This window comes from Cephus cinctus, unplaced genomic scaffold (assembly GCF_000341935.2).
Source record: "Cephus cinctus unplaced genomic scaffold, Ccin1 Ccin1_scaffold0318, whole genome shotgun sequence".
In the NCBI taxonomy this organism is placed as follows: Eukaryota; Metazoa; Arthropoda; class Insecta; order Hymenoptera; family Cephidae; genus Cephus; species Cephus cinctus.
Window position 1 is genome coordinate 408,396 of NW_014333019.1, and position 21,562 is coordinate 429,957.

Genomic DNA, 21,562 nt, shown 5'->3' on the forward strand with positions numbered 1-21,562 from the left:
TGGCTATTGCCGTTGCGTTATTACTAACGGTAAACACGTTGGATAATCGTTCTGTACCAGCCCAAACCGACCGTTTTGAGTTAGCACGTCGCTTCCCGTTATATCTGGCTTAGTCTCATCCCTTATATACAGACGACAATGACGCCACCATTAATTTTAACGAACGGTGTGTGACACCCGTCGAACGTTCACCCAAATAGATGCTCATCCAAATTTCAACATTAAGTCAACCAGACATTAGATCGAGAGACTTCCCTATGTCTATCACTGTCACGTTACTCAGCATTATAGTCGTATATTTTTCCGCTGCTCCAAAGCATGACGTACAGGCGCCACTGGGAAAAATTTATAGAGAATTCCAACCCTCTTGAAAGTTCCTGACGCAATCGGATGTAAATTCCTTTGACGAGTACCGTTAAATTAATTTTTATTTCAAGCCTATAAAAATACTTTGTCTATGTAAACATTGATAATTCGGAATTGTTCAAAAGAAAATAGCCAAAATCTAAATGTAAATAATTCGTTTTTATGACCGTGAAGAATATCATGCAAGTAGAATAGGCACGTGTGCCTATTTAGATCGGACGAAATTTACGGTATCTATAAACATATGTATATACACGTATATATGTATACTAAATTCAAGCATCAGCGAACACGCGAACCTGTATTTGTGGAAACAGTCAGACGATGGAGTTGGATTTTCAGACTTAATAAAGGGCATCCAGTCAACGATAAACGTAAGGTTTACCCACAGGGACTTTATCGAAAGCTAAATCGGCCGCTTCACACGGTACTTGGATCAATCTGTAAGCGAAACCTCGAATGATGATAAGCATCGTCCGTCGGTGCTTTCACAGCCCGTTGTAAATTATCGACTGACCTCGTCTGGCGTCGTTAGTCGAATCAAATACCATTCCCGCTTTAAACTTCATCCATTGAATATTAGGATAATCGTAGGGCCGGACTTTGGCAAAGTTAACTGCTAGCTATAAAGTACATATCTATTTGATCTAAACCGACCGGGTTACTGGCAAAGTAGCTTGGGAGATATAAGAGGATGAAGACTCAGTCAGTACTAACTGTTCGCCGAAAGTTTATCGATTAGTCAACATTTGAAGAAAGCTGAATTTTTTACGTGGGGGTTAGAGTCTGAAAACATCAACCCTAGTCGATGGAAACAAACGGTAGGATTATCCTACTTAACTATACCAACCCCTATATTTTCATAGGGGCTCTAAGAGCCCGGGCTAGGAAACTGAAAGTGAATGCTATTTCAATTCGGAAAAAACAAACGCAAATTGATTCTTCTTTACTTGTTTGTTTAGCCGTATTTTAAATTTATACAATTTTCATTTTCTCTTTCGACGGGCGAAAGTTATTTTTGCATTTTCTTTTTAGCTTTCGGTATTCTTATTCTCTCTGCGTATGATTTTCACTAACGATTTCTCTTACCTATACTTTCTTAATATTCTTCACTTTTACTGCCTGTGATGACAGCGCTTCCTATGTCTATAAATCTATATTAAATTTATTAATTATTTCTTATCTCCGGATCTAATCCGTAAAATTGTAGTAAAGTGGCAAAATTCGATTACGTCACGAGAATAATAATTATAATCAATCATTTCACGTTCATTCTTTATTATGCGTTCGTATCGAGATGAGCAATTATTGCAAACACGGGATTTATAGATATAGATATATGTATAATACCTATCATCCTTCATGCGAATATTTTAAAGAAAAAATATAATTAATGCTCAATCTCATATAATACCCCAGTGAAAATATTAATATATCTCTAAACAGTCTCGTATAGGGGAAAAATGTTTGAGACGGCATAAATTTTCCCATATTATTCCCTATGCCCTCTCGCACACTTTTTCCCTATATCTCTTTGATCTCGTAGGGCGACTTGATCTGAATCATAATGAGACTTCAATCAGCCGAAAATCGATGGGAAGACTTGACTTGCATTAAATTGAGATCAAAAGTACTTGATCGAGATTAAAGCGATATCTACAAGACTGCTCTGAGATACCTCTGATATTTTAACATTTATTCCGATGCACACTCCTACAGATACACAGTACGTAGGCAGGTAGAGAACGCAGATGGTTCTTTACCGATCAATCAAGGCAGATACTCAATCGTTATATAAAATAGCTTCTATTAGAATTCGCCCAAAGAAATCAACGTACTCTGGATAGACTAAAATATTGATTAGAATCGTAAGTTGGTTCGAGTAGCAGGTGAAGTTCTCGTGAAATTCTCAAGGGATGACACGAAGTTCTTCATTGCATTTTTCGAAAGCGGCAACCTTGCGTAAAAAGTACTTAAGAGGGAAACTTATGTTCGGGGTAGCTTTTGTCAAGATTTCAATCTGTAGGATCCTCTTTGTACAAAGCGTTACAGGATCAGGTATTCACTGTAAATTCAAGTGGTTTATTCCCTATCCTTTCTATGGTAGTCACTTTTTACACATTTACAAGCGTGTTATTTTTACGTTGGAATATGTAGGAATCACAACACTTGTAAGTGTGTAAAAAGTGACTACCATAGAAAGGGTAGGTTATCACACACTTGAATTTGCAGTGTTATTATCACATCAGATAGCACCTTCCCCAAAAGGATCCTAGGGGATCCATTTCCACTAGATATCTCCCTATGATGGACCTATCAATTTACCCTAGATGCGCCGATTATCAAATCGATCTAGCTGTGGTACATATCGCGTGTTTTCAACATAAACCCTTGCAACCCTATCGAGACTATTGCTATCTGGGTCCATTTGCGATAAGAATTTTTTTTCCGAATATTTTTAAACTCTCGAACGTAAGTGTTTGAGTATATATACAGGGTGTCCCAGAATAAAAGGATATAGAGTACACCATCAAGTAGAAGAGGAAAATCTGAAACGAAAAGTTCTGATCCATTTTTTTTACCGAAATTTCTTCTTAAAGTTATAAATAACCAAGCTAGCGAATCAATACACAGGTGTACCTGCTGAATAAAATTAAAACGTGGTAAACGGGGGATAAAGGGATGCTTGGCGGGTACAGCTGTGCGTTGATTGGCTAGCTTTAATTTTTTATAACTTTGAGAGGAAATCTCGGTAAAAAAAATTGATCAGGACTTTTTGTTTCAGATTTTCCTCTTCTATTTTATGATGTTCTTCATATCTTTTTATTCTGAGACACCCTGTATACTTGGTATTTATTACCTATCCATACTGCATATATCTATCGTGTGTTTATATATTCATAGATTTATAGTATATGAAAAAATCAATACGTATAAATATTTCAAGCAATCTCAGAGCGCATGGTCTGATCTGCTAATGCGGGACCACCAACATCCGGCCGGAAGATCTTGCCGTTTTGATGATGATTTCAGAGATATCGGATACCGTTGAAAAAATGTTTTTTCTTTATTATGCTATCGAGGCATCAATTATTTAGTCGCAGTAGTTACAGCGGAAAATTTTCTTATATCATCTCGAGTTTTTAGTTTTACTGCCAATTCTTTTTGACTTTACACTTGATGACGTGTTGGATGAAGAACGTTTCGCTTCATTTTTCTTTTCGCTACGATCCTTTCTCTTCCCGGCTTCCTCTTCCTATATGGTACACTTTGTCCCAGAGTAATTCGGCCAAGTTTTGCGCCTCGTGTGCACCATTGTTACGAAGAGATTCGGACGCCGAAGCGCAGGGAAAAAGACCCTAAGAAAACTTTCCAAAGAGCATGTCAGGCTAAAGAAATTAAACTTTCCTGCGAATTTGTCGGCTGGGATTCAGCGTGATTTGCAGCAAAGTAAAAGTGGTCAAATAAAGGTATGTCACGCTTCATACGGAGTGACAAATATCCACGACTCACATATGTGATATATGAGTTCATATGTGATAAACAGAAAATCTGATACACGGCAGAAAAATATAACGTTGAACTTTGAGATTTTGCGAACTCTGATAAAAAGCTCAATTTTCCTTGCGTACTTTTTTCAAGAACGAGTAACATGTGTGACGAATTACCGACAGGTCTTATCTGCTCCATGGTAATTAATATTATCGATTGATCGCGCAAATATCGCTTTTCCCCCTCCATTCTCTGCCGTGCTGTATACCGTAGGAGATGTCCTGGCTCGTCCCTTTTGACTGACAACCGTCTAAAGAGACACGTGTGTCAATTCGACGAGTCAGGTATTTATTAGTTCATACCAAGGATATAATCTACATTATATTGAAATTTAATTTTTATCCGCGAATTGTATCCGATTACCAGGCAACAGGGCCGAGGAATTCACGGATTAAAAAGGAAAAGAATTAAACCAAAACTATTATCACATGTGAGCAACGTGCGCAGCGAATTCACAATTAAATTGACGACGCTGAATCACGAAGCCAGACTGTTAAGCCATCACTGACAACCGCCACGTTGGACCTTTTGACCTGAAGAATCCTGAATTGAGATAAGCTTTTAAATTATGTATATTATATAGACAAGTTCAACATGTAAAATATTCCGAAAGAATGAGTGTGAATGAATGAGAAGCGTTATAAATGTAAGAGCTTTGTCGTTTTGTTAAAAATCTCATAATTATCGTTGACTTATTGGTTATCTTGTTGACTATAATCAACTCAATAAATTAATTTGTTTCGAAGTTCAAAATACATATAAAAGAAATTCGTTACACATGTAAATTGTATTACGCGAATCCCATAACATCAGTTAGAAATTATGACTTTATTTTTCATTTTTCTTGAGAATCATGGACAAATAACAAGCTCAACTTTTGAAAATTCTCATATTATATCATTTAATACATACATGGACATCCGACAATTTTACCAAACTTTTTTTCCATTTCCAATGTTTTAACCATTTTCCTCACTAATTACCTTTGGCCAACCTTCGGGTTATCCTTTCAGGTATCATACACCATAACACTGAATACGTGGATTCTATTATATCATATTTACGTACTTGGGATATATAATCCCCGGCATATTTTTTCTTCGGTTTCATGCAATCAAAAACCAAAAATAAGTGTCGTTTTTAAATTTTACTAAAAAAAAGGAGAAAACAGATAAGAAACATTCATATGCACGACAAAAGTACATCTAACAAATAACTAGGCGCACAAATATATCTTGATGCTTGATCGTCGTTTTGAGTATATGTATATGAATACGTTAAATTACAGAAAAATAATTTATCTAGTATAACATATATTTCGTTATACGAATATATCCATGTTGCTACGTCATACATATATATTTGTCACTATTATTATTCCGGCGTGTAATCATCATTAAGTATAAATTGAATATACTAAAATAGTTTGCTAATCCTCCATCCTTTATTCCTCATTTTATATCCTGGAGATAAGACGTGATATGAGTCTTATGAGAAGTCAAGGTTCTTCTAATGGTTTATATGGAAATTACGTATATCATGTAATTCAAGGTGTTGCGATAGCATCGCTATGCCCTTCCAGCAATGAGGATGCTCACTTCGAAGACTTGCACGCAACCTCGATAACGTCTTCTGTACATATATGTATAATGCCTTGCGCACACCTGGACACTTTCTCAGAGCCCCTAAGAAAGTAGGATTGATAACGTTTTAATGGGATGGATATACATTTTTAAGAATATAACGTAACTTGAAAATAGCGGCACAGCTTAATCTGCCTGAACAGCGATAAGCTCTATCTACTGATTGAAATACAGTTGAACCCCGTGAACTGGCGTTTCTGGCAATGGCCTCCCGCAATGACCATTTCAAAACCTTTGAAGCTAGGACTGCTCCGTTCCGAATTTTAATACCCTGAGTCCCCATGTTAGTGCTGTATATTCTGTTAGTGCCTGAGGTCCGACTGTGTATATACAGGGTGTTCGTTAGGAAACGCACTGTAGTAACACTGTTACATTCCTTTTCAAATTCTAATGAATACGTGTATTTTCATTTTTTATTTCATACATCAAAATTTCGAGATAATCAAGGTTGAAGTTGCAGTAATGCGACCAATCAGAACGCGTTTAAACGGAGCGTAGATGACGTCGCGAGCTAGCCCGCGAGGCCTGCTTACACTAGGCCAATAACACTAAGAGTATCGTCTCTTGTATCTTACTCAATTACATGCAGATAAACAGGGACACAACGACGATACTCTTAGTGTTATTGGCCTAGTGTAAGCAGGCCTTGCGGACTAGCTCGCGACGTCATCTACGCTCCGTTTAAACGCGTTCTGATTGGTCGCATTACTGCAACTTCAACCTTGATTATCTCGAAATTTTGATGTATGAAATAAAAAATGAAAATACACGTATTCATTAGAATTTGAAAAGGAATGTAACAGTGTTACTACAGTGCGTTTCCTAACGAACACCCTGTATATACACAGTCGGACCTCAGGCACTAACAGAATATACAGCACTAACATGGGGACTCAGGGTATTAAAATTCGGAACGGAGCAGTCCTAGCTTCAAAGGTTTTGAAATGGTTGCACTATTCTATAAAATAATAGAACTATAGTATGTATCATATTAAATTTAAGATTTTTGCTCACTCGGCTTCTTCGACGGTTTCGGTCATGGCTAGGAAGACGCAATTAAGTAGAATGGTAGCCATGACCACATAGTCAAAGTACTGGTTTGTACTGAGGAAGATGCAACAGCGCCTTATGGGATTCCATGGAGAAAATATGAACCAGCTGTTAGTCGCAGTGAACCTGTGGATGTAGTTCTTGCGAGATCTCTTGGACACCACGCAGAACGTCTGAAACAGATAAATAGTACCGAGCAGTGAGTAAAATTTGAGTCTACCTCAGATATACATAAAACGGAAAATTTATATTTGACTTTTCAGTACCATCCGATTTCAATCAGATCGAATGCATTTCTACCTCAAGCTCTATTGCATATATCCATCCGCCATTGCATTCAGCAGTAACTGTACATATCGATATATCCTGACAGAAAGACGAAAGGAACTCGATTCCGTCGAAGAATATTCAACGTCGCAGAACGTTCTAGAATTCGCAAGACATGATATCCATATATAGATACATGGATGAGGTTAGGTTGATGTGTCAAGAATCACGTCTTGTCACGTGCATAATTCAATAAACTGTAAGACCAAATCTCTTGCAAGTCCATGAACGAAAAGAGTCCAAAAGATATAGTTAAGCTCTCGGACATGTCATTGATCAGACACAAGGTGTTTTGTGATAACATTACAAGAGACCGCCATATTTCTTGCACCCGTTTTACCAGCGAACTAGTCGTTCATCACTCACATCAGAAAAGGAACGACTCGGTTGCGTAATGATAGCAAAGCGAACTCGCATTTCTCAAGGCAGGAAGCCTCTTAGTTGTGGAAGCTTGATTGATAATGCCGGAATGCTTTGCGACTTTACCTAAATCCAGTCTTTTTTTTCCTTTCTCTATATATCTATATACCTTTCTGTCTTTATCTCCTCGTCTGTGGCGTCTGGTCCGTGCAAAAGGATCTTTGTGAATTAAAAGTTACCGCATAGCGTCTACGGACCAGAATACTCGCTGCTAACTTTAATGTACATTATAGTATTTTACTATAGTGCCTGTATATTACGCTCAGCAGTGTATATTGCACGTCTATAGAGATTGAGTTTCCCTAAAGTTTCTTCAGTATGACTACTGGCAATCACTGCTTGAGTAAGTTCGTCATGGGACTTGTTTTATTTTTTTCTACGTGCTTTATTTCGTTTCGCATTGACGAATAAAAAATCCACGTACCATCGGCAGTTTGAAATACTTTCAATGGCAGACGATATCCTATACGTGGATGAACGTTGATGTACGTAGAGACGATAATTGGTACTTCTGTCAAACAATTGATACTTCCAAGTCAATCGTACTTGATGAATGCATCGATATATGATTGGAATGTCAATTGACATGGACAAATTGAATTTCCTTGATGGGTTGGGTCACGTGCTGCGACTTACCGATACTTATACCTGTACTGTACTCTATTTATTTTATCGCACGTAACGACCAGAGGAAATGTGCTCACTCTAGGTAATAAGTTTTGACGGGTTTCGTGGGTTCCTTATCACTATAAATTATTTCATGGTTTATACACGTAGTTATAAGAAGTTTCATTTGTCGCCGTACCACGACAAGGTGATAAGGTGACAAGGTGCATTTCCAGTGACACGACGATCTCGTTAGGCTGGAATCTTGAAGGAGACGTTATAAAAGGCAAAGCACTCCTTTGAAATACCTCCTTTCATATACCATAAAAATTTTAGTAAAGGTCCCTTTATCGTTATACAGGGTTACTTACGACAACCGCACCACCTGAAGTTAGCCTCCTGTCCATTTGATTTCTATGGTAGAGCCAACTTCAGGTGGTGCTCTTGTACTTAATAATCCTAGACGTAGTTATATACCTATAATGTTATTCAGGAGTATTGCACCAGCTGAAGTTAGCCCGTCCGTTTGATTTACATGACAGAGCCACCTTCATGTGGTACAATGCTCCTGAATAACCTTGTAAATCCTACCTTATCACCAATTAGCATATTTCATTGGCGTATAGCGATGTATAATAAATCTCGACTCTAGAACAATTTTCTAACCTCTTTTAGGTGATGCAAATTATGGTGGATCGATTGTCTCGCGATCACAAGACGTATACCTGCCAAATGTTAAATTTGCAATTCAGGCCTCGCTGAGTATCGGGAAACAATCGCGAATGAATCTTCGAGTACAGTTCGGGAATTCCTGCAGTCCTTAGGAGAGGAGGACTTTAACTGGGCAATTTTCCTGATCGCGATTTTATGAGTGGGTATATACTTACTACCTGCCAGATAAGGACATGAGATTTATGAAGCGGTTAATCTGTTATCTTGTAAGCTCGTACGTGGTAAGTCTTGCAGTTTAGAGGTGGTAGAACAACGATACGTAGACGAGTAACCCGCTGCTAATTATCGAACAGAGAGGATAGTCGCGGTTAATGCACCGTGCGCTAATTTGATCCCCTAGTAAATTCAGCTACCCTAACCCACGTGTATGTGTATTTTGGCACAGCTTAAAGGGGGTCCATAGCTCACTGGATACTCTTGCAACTTCATTCGGATTAACGTAGGCGCATTCCTGTGCTTCTCGTGTACAGTGTATAGATCGTGAAAATAGTTGACGTGAGCTTGCGTGCATCCCTTAGTCAATAACGTTCCACCCTATACGGTTCATAAAGCCCCACTCGTATTCAAAATCGACCAACCCCAAGGATCGCGTTTCCATTGGCTGGCGTACATAAAAACTGGCCGAAAATATAATGCAAGATTTATGAAGTGTCTGTCCGTCCCAACCCTGCTTATGCATGTTTCAGGAAGACGGGCCTGTTTGCATCAGGCGAAATGTGGATACCATATCCCGAGTACGTGGAGACATAAAGTCACTCGACGCACACGGTATTCGTGTATGTGGTATGTAATAAAGAAGTAGAAGGTGTCACGATGTCCAATGAGATTTCTAGGGATTTCTCGAACGGAACGTGGGAAGCTTCGTGAAAATTCTTAGGACGCCCTGTTACGCGAGGTCGTGTCTGAGCAAGCAAAGAATTCGTGGCTACTACCGCCAGACCAAAGCCAAAGAATTTCCAAACCATTTCCTCCAACGTTCTCCTTCTATGGATAACGTCGAAATCATCGAAACTCACTTATTTCACGCAAAAGATATTCCCCTCCTGTATACAGCGCTATGATTACGAAGAAGAATTTCACTAGGAGGACGACCCATTTCTCGTAAAGGCTTTACGCTTCCGGTATGAAACGGGTGGCATCGTGCTGAAGCGGTTGCCCTATTTTTCTCCTAGCTCTGTTCCTATTCCTTCTATCTTTCTTTTTTTTCTGTTATCTAACCCTCATACACGCCCTCCTATCATACTGACTCTTTCACTGCACGCAGACGCTCGGCGCGTCCACAATGGTGACGAACTGCAATTCCCACTAGAGTCAAATACTGTTTTTCCTTTTTTTGGCCATTTTCTCTTTTTTTTTCTTTTTTCTTCTTTGTTTTCTTTCTACGACGTGGCAAAGCACGAGTACAAAGTACGAGCTACCATCATTCGCCAGGAGTTCGGATCTTTGGCCACCATCCAAAGAAACTTGTTCGATACGCTTGACTTGTGTGAGGAACCAAATCATGTTTACTGACCTCTGTGTGCACATCTGAGTGGCCTCGTACTTAAGGATATCTTGAGCTGCGGAACCCTCATGCATACATTCATTGGTGGTTGGTCCGTGAACGGCTTCCGAAATCGGGATAAGATTCAATTTTTTTTTTTTTTTGAACATACATTTTTCATATGCAGAGTACTTCGACGATTCTCCTTTTTTTATATCTACCAGAAAGTTAAAACGAGTCGATATGATTTATTATCTATATATGTCTAATCGTGTATTTTTTATCAAATTTGAACTGCTTTCATGCTGTTAGAAATTTCTCGTGCTAATCTTACTTGCAATCCTCTCTACAGCGTATATTGACATCTCTGATGCATATGCGTTCGTCATTTTCATCCAGGAATTGTTATTTAGCAACTCCATTTCCGCTAAAGAAACTAGGACACGTGGCAATAAGTAGGTAGCCGCTTTCAATGTTTCCTCCTGACGTATAACGTTTACTCGCGGGACCTTACTGTTACCTGCATTACCCCGCATTAAATATTTTGCCCTTTAGAATGACGTTAAACACTGATTGCAGGATTTGACATATAATCAATGTATATTAAACCAATATATGCGAACAACCATAAGGGGTGCTTACGTTCAGTTTTATCTAATATACATGTCTTTGATAAAGATTTGCGAGTATTTTATATAATGGGGATGCAAATAGCATTTATAAAAATAAACAAAGTTTTTGTTTACGTGAATTCACCTTGTGCAAAGTGTTTAATTAAACACGTGTAAATTGATGATTAATGTAGTACAATGCATTTTCGAAATTTTTATTTGGTTCGATTATCATTGAAATTGTTACAAGGAAAACAAGGGATGATCGATGCCTCGGTGGGTTTGAGGTGGCACAGCGTAGCTACTGTCGTATAACAAACAACGGTAAACCACCAACGAAAACATGAAAACACGAAAAATACTATGAGGAACGGCAGTCGCTGAGTCTTTAATCTCGCGATATTTTCTACGAGAATGAACTTCAGTTTCTGAGAATACAGTACTGAACGAAAATGAAAAAAGTGGGGTGCACTGTTTTTTAATAGTGTTACTATTTCATTAATTGAAAAGAGACGATTTTATTTAGCTACGATGTACTGATAGACTTTCAAGATTAATTACGACTTAGAAATTGCGTTCTCTCGTGAAAATAGTACCTACTGTCATGTACAATATCACCACATTGTAGCTAATGTTTTTTTATCAAAAAATAAGAATATGGTATGGCATATGGAACTGTTTGATTAATACTGCTATAAAATAAAGGGAGACAGAGAGAGAGAGAGAGAGAGAGAGATCAATTAATTTATTCAATCTGGAGCATTCTTCATAAATTTATAGACAATTAAAATAATCGTAATCATAATAAAAAGTCAACTACCAAAATAAAGTAGCAGTAAAATAATATAGTGATGACAATCAATATAAATCAAAATATATGGGATAATAACAGCAGAGCGTACCCACTATATGACATTTGTTATTCATTAGTGATACCAACATATCATATGACGACACCATAGGAAAGTGTATATTCACCCTCGCAAAACTTTAATGGCAACGACACCAAGAACCAGTGATATAGGAAGAGAAAGAAAAGTAAAGATATAAAGTACCTAGTGTCACTCCATGTTTTATTTTCAAGGCGAAAGAGTAGCGACAGCTTGAAAATGTTTTTCTGAGATATTTGTTGAACTGTGTCCACCACTCTTCCGGAGAAGTAGGTGCTTCTATCAATACTTGAAATTCTTTTCACACCAAATCTTTCGCAACTACTTTAAACTCCAGCTAAAAAATCGGAGTTTTATTTTCGTTAATTAAAAGACGAAAATTATGCTATTCGTACTGTGATTTGAAATTATAATGTTTCTTGTATAATACATAACGCTATAATATGTATTATACGACGAACCTACTCTTAGGAAATATAATCTGTCACGTGATTTTTCGACTCACAGTCACAAGGCGACTCCAGCTATCGATTCAGATAACGTTTTCGCTTTCTGGTTCCCTTCGAGTCGCCATTCTGCTCAGAAGCTACACTCTCGGGTTGATTCGTATAGACAGTTATGTCAATGCTCTCGGAAAAATTCGTTATTATTTAGTTGACGTCAAAGTGCTCGAGTCTGCCGTGGAGAGACAGTCTCGACGTACCGAGTTTCCCGGTAGAGAAAAGTACCCGACGGCGACGTCTCCACGACAGACGTCCCTATGAGATACCGGCGCTCCGCTGGAAAGAGGCAAAGGACTGTAGAGCGGGCGGAGATATGGTTTTTAACAGGTTAAGGGCAGTGGACGAATCCCCTGATCCGAGTTATGGTTGTGGTGCCCAGCTGTCGCCCGACGTCCTGAGGCCGTGCAGGATTTCCAATTGTTACGTACCGATTCGCTAAGGAACGCTCTCGATCTGGTTTACAGGGACGACTCGAGGGAAAGGATAAAGTTATCGGGTATATAAGGATCTCGACCAATCAGAATGATTAGTTCTCGAATTTGACTATTTTCAAAGTCAGTCTGTCTTGGGACACCGATCGAGGTGCCTCGAGCTCCCGGATTGATAGTTTTTCTAGCTGTTTCCTATACGGTATAGGAAGTTATCGCTTTTGTGATTCTCGCGCTGCTCTCGCTATATCCAGAAAATCATATCGATTTTCTGCGTGCGTTTCGGAGGTGCAGTGCCGGTGAGACTCTCAATTTATTAATTGGTGGAGGGACTTCGATTTTACAGCTCCGAGTCGTTCTGCTACGTTCTCGATAAAATGCTCTCTATTTACGGCACTATTCACCTGACTCTTACTCCAGCCCTCTTTACCTCGACCTAGCAACCTGAGCGACCGTGCATTTTCGTAACCCTTCGCTCCCGTTCGTGCATCCATTTGCTGATTTTACACGACCCCAAAGATTAGCACATACAGTTGCGTTTATCGATTTTACACGTCCCCAAAGATCGACAGGATCCGTTAAGCTATCGTCTTTTCTAATAGGTTCCGTCGGAGCTCTCGTTTTGGCGGAATGGAGACTTTTCCACCTCAACTTCCAGGTCATATCGGCTCGTCAATTTCCGGTGAAAAAAAGAACTGGCTGACGTCCGCCTGGCATGCGGATGTACGAACGAGGGGCGGACGGCCGAAGGTGACGTAGGTTAGTTCTCGGTTTTACGTTATCGGTGTCGAGTAAAGAAAATATGTTACAAATTTTACAATCAACTCGGTACATTGGATACTCAATTTCTTCAACTTTCTCTTCGTTATCGTATATCTTGTTGGTGCTATTACTTCTGTTACAAAAATATAAATTGTAGCAGGAAATTTTATATTGAATTGTAATCACACTACTGTGCATCCATTTTTATCTGACAGCATCTCAACACCTTTTTTCTTAAATCATATGTGATACTTAAAAACGATAGATCTGTATGGCACCTCGATTTTTCTTGTAGCTGGAGCACAATGTATCAGAGAAATAGTATGTAATATATTTTATGGATTTTCATATATGGATATACATAATATATCTTATATCGATACATGCAAATACACATATTGCACAGGTAGAAGAGCAACGTGTTCTCAATTTCTAGATATGTTACCATACCTCAAGTATCACGTAAACGTGAATTTCAAATATTCTCACAGAAATTTTACACCAATATCACTCGAAAATGATTGGAATTGAATTTCAGCGATTGTAATTTCTCTATGTCTCTTGAGTGCGAGCACTCTTTGGTTTTGATAATAAAAAACAACCTAAAACCGTTAAAATATATTTCGTAAAATAGCCATTACTTTTACGTTGTTCAATCGATTTTTCATTATCACCATCATATTTTAATATATCCTGATATTCGATCCACTAATAGGTTGACGAAGGTAAATTATTCAGATGATAAATAGATACTTTACTCCGTATAAAATTGCCAAGAAAAATTAATAATAATCGAAACAACCAACGGTAATAAGGATTTGCGAAAGGAAAAAAGAGATGAAAAAAATTATTATACGAGTCTGGTAACTATCAAAAAGTCAGTATCGATTTATATTTCCATTACAGTTGCCTATATCAAAGTATGAACAATGCAGCAACCTAAAGCTTACTTTTCAAACCGTAAGCCCTGCACCGTTTCACTAAATCGTCATTTATTCGCCTATCACGAGCAATATCAACAGATGCATATTTTTGTACACAAAACTTCCACACCGGCAAAATGATGTCACTTATTGCATGAATATACGTATATACATATACATATATATTAACAGCTGTCAGTATTTATACTATTATTAGCGTGTTTATGTATAATTCGTATCACCAGTTCATCAACTATTACTGATATCATCCTCACGTATGAAATGGGTAAGAAAATCATGACCTGGGTGAAAATTCTCATATTAGAATCTCAGGCTATACTTAATCTTGAAAGAAATATAACTTCTACAGATTGTTAAATTCTTTAGCTTTAGAAGGGTCGTATTTTTAAAATAATATTAATAATTCGTTTAACGAGTAACATAATAACACATGTGAGTCAAGTGTATATATTTGTACATTGAATATTTTATACGCTACACTTATTTCATATAATTTGCGTTCTACATAAAATTGACATTAAATGATAAATTAATTGACCTTATCTATGGTATAAGAATGTTTGGTAATCAGAATAAAGGATATTACCATAATCCACCTTGTCGTTTCTCATTTATTACCAACGAAGACTGCCGCATTTTTTGCTACCCCTGACAGGACCTTTCGAGACGAACCTCCATAAACCAAGAAGTATCAATAACTTATATTTACTTCATCATGGAATAATATTCCACAATACTTAATACATCACATTCAGATATTACGATATGTTTAACGCTTCATGACCGATAACTTTACTGCTGTCTATATCACCACGAAATTCGTTAACGTAACCCCGTTAACGTATACGTGTTCCTAAAGCGATAAAAAGTTGTTTCGGTTTACCATCCTTGACAATTTAGATAACAGTGTTACCAATCTCACACCGAGTATAAGTAACGTTAACACGTATTATGGGATAGAAAGTGTTCTCGTTATTCGCAATAGTATTTTTGTCCCCGTTTACATGCTAAATAACGAGATATAAGATCCGGTGATTATGTAAAGAGAAAGAAGAGGAAAGAAAAGTCACTTTAATGATAAAAAATCACTAGTACTCCCGGAAATAGTGTTTTTTTCTTCTTTTTATTATCTCCAAATTTAAATCACGTACCTACATTAACACATAACAATGACCATTAAAGATCGCATGACTCATGACGAGCTGACAAGTTGACGAGCAAACAAATCATTAAACTTTACCTTGGCACACAAACACGTATCAGATAGTTTATTAACTTGTTCCTAGGAAAATTAATTAGCATCGGGACGGTTCGCTAATAAGGCAATCGTCAAAACACGCCGTCTTATATCCACGATCAGCCGGAGTGATTTTAATTGAGAAATTGCCAAGCAATCTCATCGAGTAAAGGATACAGAGTGGCGAGTCTATCAAATGGTTATACGTAAATGAAATTCGTAATCGGTGACGTTTTATTTCCTCTGAAACAATCAGTCAATCCTGCTAAAAGTTTATAGCATAGCAGCAAGTGAACAGCTGTGACTGCCGTATAAATTAAAAGCGGAGTAACAGTTTTCCGCTTTTCTCGGCTCGCAGGAAAAAGTTAAAAGACAGAAAGATAAGGGGAAAGAAAAATTAGGTAAAAAAAAGATTAATTCCCACGATGAATAGTTATTAGAAAATAGAGTATAGTTGCTAGAAAATCCCCTACCCTGTACACTTACGCTATACAATACAGTGACGTACTATTTACTATGACGGTATCTCTGGATACTTTTGGATCGCGCTATTTTTTATCGAAAGATACGAAAACGATTTATCAGGGCTGTGCGTTGAAGGGCGCAGGCCTTTTGGCGATGCCCTGGCTAAGGGTGAACCTCGTGTCCGACAGGGCAACACCTTATTGTCGAATGAAAGTCTGCACGCGATCGGGACGGTCTACCCTTTCTATAGGGGTTGCTGCTGGCAATTATTCGGGCAATCAATACAAACACGCGCAATACAAGTATATACCCAGTGTTAACATTTTTTTACGTAATATTAACTTAGCCTATTAGCTCATGTAACAAATTACCAAATCTTAATTTAAATAAAAATCAATGAGAAATGATAACCTAATATAAAAAAATATAGGGGATATTTTTTACCCCTTTATAGCTCACGCTAATCGTTCGTAGTATAATCGCCATACTCAGAGTATACATGGCTTATCATGACACTCATTAACTATGTGGTTATGTACGTCAGTTGCAAAAGGCTTTACGTATATGTAGATATATTACCCTCAACAGTTGGTAATAACAGTTTTCATGTTACTGTTGGATTATAAACATGACAAGCTCTAAACGACTTTTCTTGCCAGTCCGTATAAGCTGATGCGACGGTATGTTCTTTTGTAATGCGTACAAGTTACTTCTGAACGGCTTATCCATTTGTTATCGAAATAACGATTCATCCTTCGTTTATGTCATCGTACCTGTGTTGTTGATTCTCAGGATAAGGACTAATAGTGGGTGCTCGTGAATCTTGCACGAACGTTATAGTCCTAAGTAGGTGGGTAGGCAGGCAGGCAGGAAGGTAGATAGGTAGGTGGGCAGTCAGGCAGACCGGAACTGAGAATGGGTGCCTATGCTAACAAGTTTCTAAACCTTGAAGCCGTGGGTATAAACTGGCACAGTTGTATGTTAATTCAGTTGGTCTCTACAGCAGACACAGGGAATTAGGATCTACATTGGTTGTCTCTAAGGGTTTCAGGGACCCTATGGCTTCAATGTGGACCCGATGACAGGAATACGTCACTTTTCGATGGACAACAGGGATTGAAACTATTTAACTATATTACATGTACTGTTATACGCACATAGGGCGGTACCGATATATACGTTATTGTTCGTACTAGTTGGTGAAGCATTGACGTGTCTGAACTGTGTACAAGTACCTTTTCTAACATTCTTGCTAATTGAAAATATAATGGTACACTGTACCAAGTTGTAATTGCAGTTGGTGTATTTTCATTAAAGTTATTTTACCCGGGCAACTTTTCGTTATATTTGCCTTGCTTTCGTGGGGGGTAGTGGGGAGGGGGGGGGTCGTCAAAATATGAAAGGGGTGATACGTACTACATTTTGAGTTATCGTAAAAAGTTTACGGTAGGTCAAGAACGAAGACAATTGTAGCTAAGTTTTTTTCGATTTTAATTTTTTTCATTTAATTTTTTTTTAAGCAAATCGATGGCCAGTTTCCTCATCTTCGGTTAAAATTTAACCTGTGGATAAATCCTCAACTAACCAGTCATTTTCATGCCTTAGGCGTTTATCTGCAGATTACATTTTAACTGAAGGTGAAGAAACGGACCATTAGTAGATTTGTTCGACTCTGACAGATATTCGTTATCTTGGTGGTAAATACGGTTATCGTCAAATCACGCACATAAGCGCTCATGTCACGACGGTCACATTGCTGCCTAATAAGGATTCACGATTATTACCAGACACATCGGTAATAAAGGACTCGTAAAACTGTGTGGTAAAATAGAATGTTGAAGAATTGAAGACTTAGAATATTGCCTGGTGAATGGACTGTAAAATATAAAGCAGTGACTTTAGTTTGTAGTAAAATTTCAATGGCATTCTTATACCTCGGAAATCCTACGTATTTCTGCTGGAGTATAGAACAGCATGTGCTGATTAGCCATATATGTATTTTTTGGTTATTTTTGCAAATTTCGAACGCGAATTCTTCTGGGTTACATATTTTTAATTTTTTTCCGAATTATACTTAACGAACTCGAAGTAGACATTCCCTTGAGAGAATTTGAATTCTCTTTAGGTCAGTAACTTTGAATTTTATCTTAATAATTTGTACTAACTCTTTTTTTCTTATCTCTCCCACAGTGCTGATACAATTTTGCCAACTGTCGTCGCGTTACGTTGAAAATCCTCGGGGAAGAAAAACAAAAGTGTAATAAAGTCACATGGCTTTTCCTGCTGAATCTAATTTATGCGAGTCAGCAACTTGGCGCTTTGCATTTATACATAAAACATTTTTGACCTAAGGTACTTTTGACTTACTTGCTATCAACAAAATTATACTAATAATTATATCTATGGTGGAAATATTATCAGTATGGTATTTTGAAATGGTATTTTTTTAAGACTCCCACATTAAACCATTGGAATTACTTTTTTTATGTCTGATCCGACATTTCGTTCCACTTCATGCACCAACCTATGAAAACCAACAAAGTAGGTTGGTATACTTTCCCATGTATTGCAGCCCGAGTGCTACAATACCTCAGGGAAATACAGAGATGTTCCGATACCAATCGTACGTTTTCCATCTAGCTATGCTTTTTTCGCCATTCTCCTGGAACCTGTTGCAAAAAGAGGAGCAACAAGTCGAGAGGTCAGGAGTGCCTCCTTGCTCTCGCAAAACGTTCAGAGTCCGAGAAGGCTATGGGGTCGAATAGAGCCAGTGGATTTCCGCGAGGTTTCCGTCAGCCATTTCCGGTCGCTACTTCCGCTCCGAAAATGTTGAGATGGCACTAAATAACAGTGGATATACTTTGAAGTGAGAAATTTAGAAAATTATTACACAATACTATAGTGCCATCCACCTACTATCTATCTACAGGGTGTTCGTGAAATTCCTCGTGATATAAATTTTCCAGCAATTTACTTTTCCAACGATACGATCATTACTTTCGTCACTGAAGAAATAGTGGCGGACTTTAACTATAGAAAATGTAGGACAAAATGATACTTTTAATTCTTAAATGTTATCCAACCCTCGTGCTAAGTTGCACCACGTAATACCGTAAGCTCGAGAATACCATAAAGCCGTCGGCTTCATTGGTCGTAAGGAAGCTTTACGAGTTGTGAAAATCTACGAAGCTAAGGCGAGTATAAATGGCGACAAGAAAATCGAGAAAAAAAATTACTTTTCACACGTTTTACAGAAACGTGTGTACCTCGTATCTTCGCTTTAATCTTTATTTTATTGTTCGTCCTTTCCTTTCATACTCTGGATAGACGAAATTCTTTCCTCGCACAAAAGAATCCTTCCGCGAGGAATATCGCTTTTCATAATTTCCTGAAATCCTCAAGCAATTTCTTTAATAGAATTTCCTCGTCGCATTTTTACTCTAATGAAACTTGAAAGCGTCCGACGTTACGTTAACCGTAGCCAATAGGCGAATGACGCACGACATCGCCACGTGTAGTGTAATAATAATTTTTGCAAATTGCGACTAAATTACACGAAATCTGTACAACCTGAGGCTACGAGGTATTGTCTGTCGATATCAGAATCGTGCGATTTGGCACTGCTCCTTGGAGGATATTAGTACTCAACGGCCTTGATAAAAAAACGGTAACCCTTGTGCTCGACCCGTAGACCCAAATTCAGAAATCACTTTCGTGAGAGGATAATTAAAATCACGAAAAAATAGACCGTGAAATACGTGAATGTAATCGAATGAATGATACATTATAAGAATAATTAAAATAATTTATGCCTTCTGGATTCGATAAAAAATTTTACAAATTTTCCCATGTGTAGTATAATTCGAGTACAAATTACACTGGCTGGTAACAAAAAAACCAACCGATATTTTATCTGTGCCAATTATCCTATTCTTCAGCATCCTTTAGTACGCGTGAACTAGCAAGTCACTATGGTGTTGCACATATGTATAAAGTACACATATGATACTTTAGATAATTAAAAACCATGTATTGTCGTTCTACAAGTAAAATGTGTTTTTTTTTTGACAGAACAAATACAATAAAATCCTCAAGTCACGCACGGCTTTTTTGTACAATCCTTGAGATACATATATACCCAAAAGACAAAAATGATATATTTCAGTATAAGGCCATGCGTATACTTGGAAACTTTACAAAGAGGCACGTGCGGCTTGCTAGAAATTTCAATGTTTTCGATCTGTCAAAAAAAACATATCACTCGTAAAAACTAATTCGCGAAAAGTAAATCAGTTAAATTCATACTTGAAAATGGATTTCTCCACATACAAATACACTCGTCTATCTATCCCCAGGGTGTTTTCGGTAATTTTAGTTTCCATCTCACACAGCCGGTACATGCGCTAGATATTCTACCTATACCCACAGCCGGGTAGTTCAGAGTTGAGAAATCGATGTGAATCGCAGGATTTTCACAGAGCGCAAGTAAAAGGCCGCCAGCCAAACTGTGAATTTTTCTCCTGATTGCAATGGTTACTGGCTACGTGCCAGTCGTGATAGCACCATGATCTACATATGGTCTGTCTTCCCTGGCCATACGTTATGCATATAAAAGGACGGAGAAATCTTTCTCACTTTCTCCCTGTATCTCTGTCCCTTTCTCTCTCTCCTGGTTTTAATAGCACCAATGTCATTTTATATAGATTATAATTTTTTTTATTTCCTTTCATTTCCCATATATCGATTAATTCGAATTCTCTTGAATTACTATACTTTCATTCTGATTTGACGCAAGAAGCTCTTACTATGTTTAGTAATGCTCGTTCAATTCGTGGAATGTCCTATAGAAATCTAGTCTTGCACGATAACCATGCTTATCTTGTGATGGTACATTGCATCAGGAATGTTCTGCATTTCAAGTCTGTTTGAATGACCATTGATATATATGATGGCTCATAGGTATAACCTACCAGCCACGTTATTCTATGCACCCTACAGTTCTGCTACTTACATTCCGTGTTAATTCCGCTTACCTACAATATGCATTTCCTCCGACCATGGCTATTCAGAGATTCTAACTAGCCCTCTATAGATAATTTAATAGCTTCCGCACTGGGGCGAATAAGTTTTTTTTACCCGCTCTGTATCCGACCCGAAGTTTTTATTATTGAAAATCGATTCGCGATTGGACACTTAAGAAAAGCTAAACGTTGGGCTAACTAAATATAATTACGTTATATATATAGTCATTGGACAGAACGATAGTTCGAATTTCTTCGTAATTTTATCATTTTCCTATTCTCATCCCAGCCAATGGAACCGTTAATAGTGTCGGTAGATTCTAATTTCTATTTTCTGATTGATTCTTCTTATGCAGTTCTGCAATAGAAATACTCTTTATCTGATTGGACACTCTGCCAGGTTTTAATTAGCTATTTAGTCCTTACGCGAATTTTCTCTGTCTAATAGAAATCTAATCACACAATATCTTAAGAAATTTGTAATACGAATTTAGCACGTAACTCAACTCTACAAACATATAA

General features: G+C 37.7%; 1 protein-coding gene and 1 long non-coding RNA gene across 8 annotated transcripts in view; one reads left to right on the plus strand and one right to left on the minus strand.

Moving 5' to 3' along the window:
• The window catches only part of LOC107266517 (sodium channel protein 60E), a 60,588-nt gene that overhangs the window by 25,104 nt on the left and 13,922 nt on the right, over nucleotides 1-21,562 (minus strand). For all 7 annotated transcript variants that reach the window (XM_025083770.1, XM_015737100.2, XM_025083771.1 and 4 more), the window contains one exon: nucleotides 6,576-6,784. In XM_025083770.1, coding sequence (XP_024939538.1) covers nucleotides 6,576-6,784 — 209 coding nt within the window. The remainder of the gene's footprint in view (nucleotides 1-6,575; nucleotides 6,785-21,562) is intronic.
• Nucleotides 4,158-4,673, plus strand: LOC107266520. The gene is made up of 2 exons (XR_001537434.1): nucleotides 4,158-4,202; nucleotides 4,285-4,673. It is a non-coding gene; the product is annotated as an uncharacterized LOC107266520 (long non-coding RNA).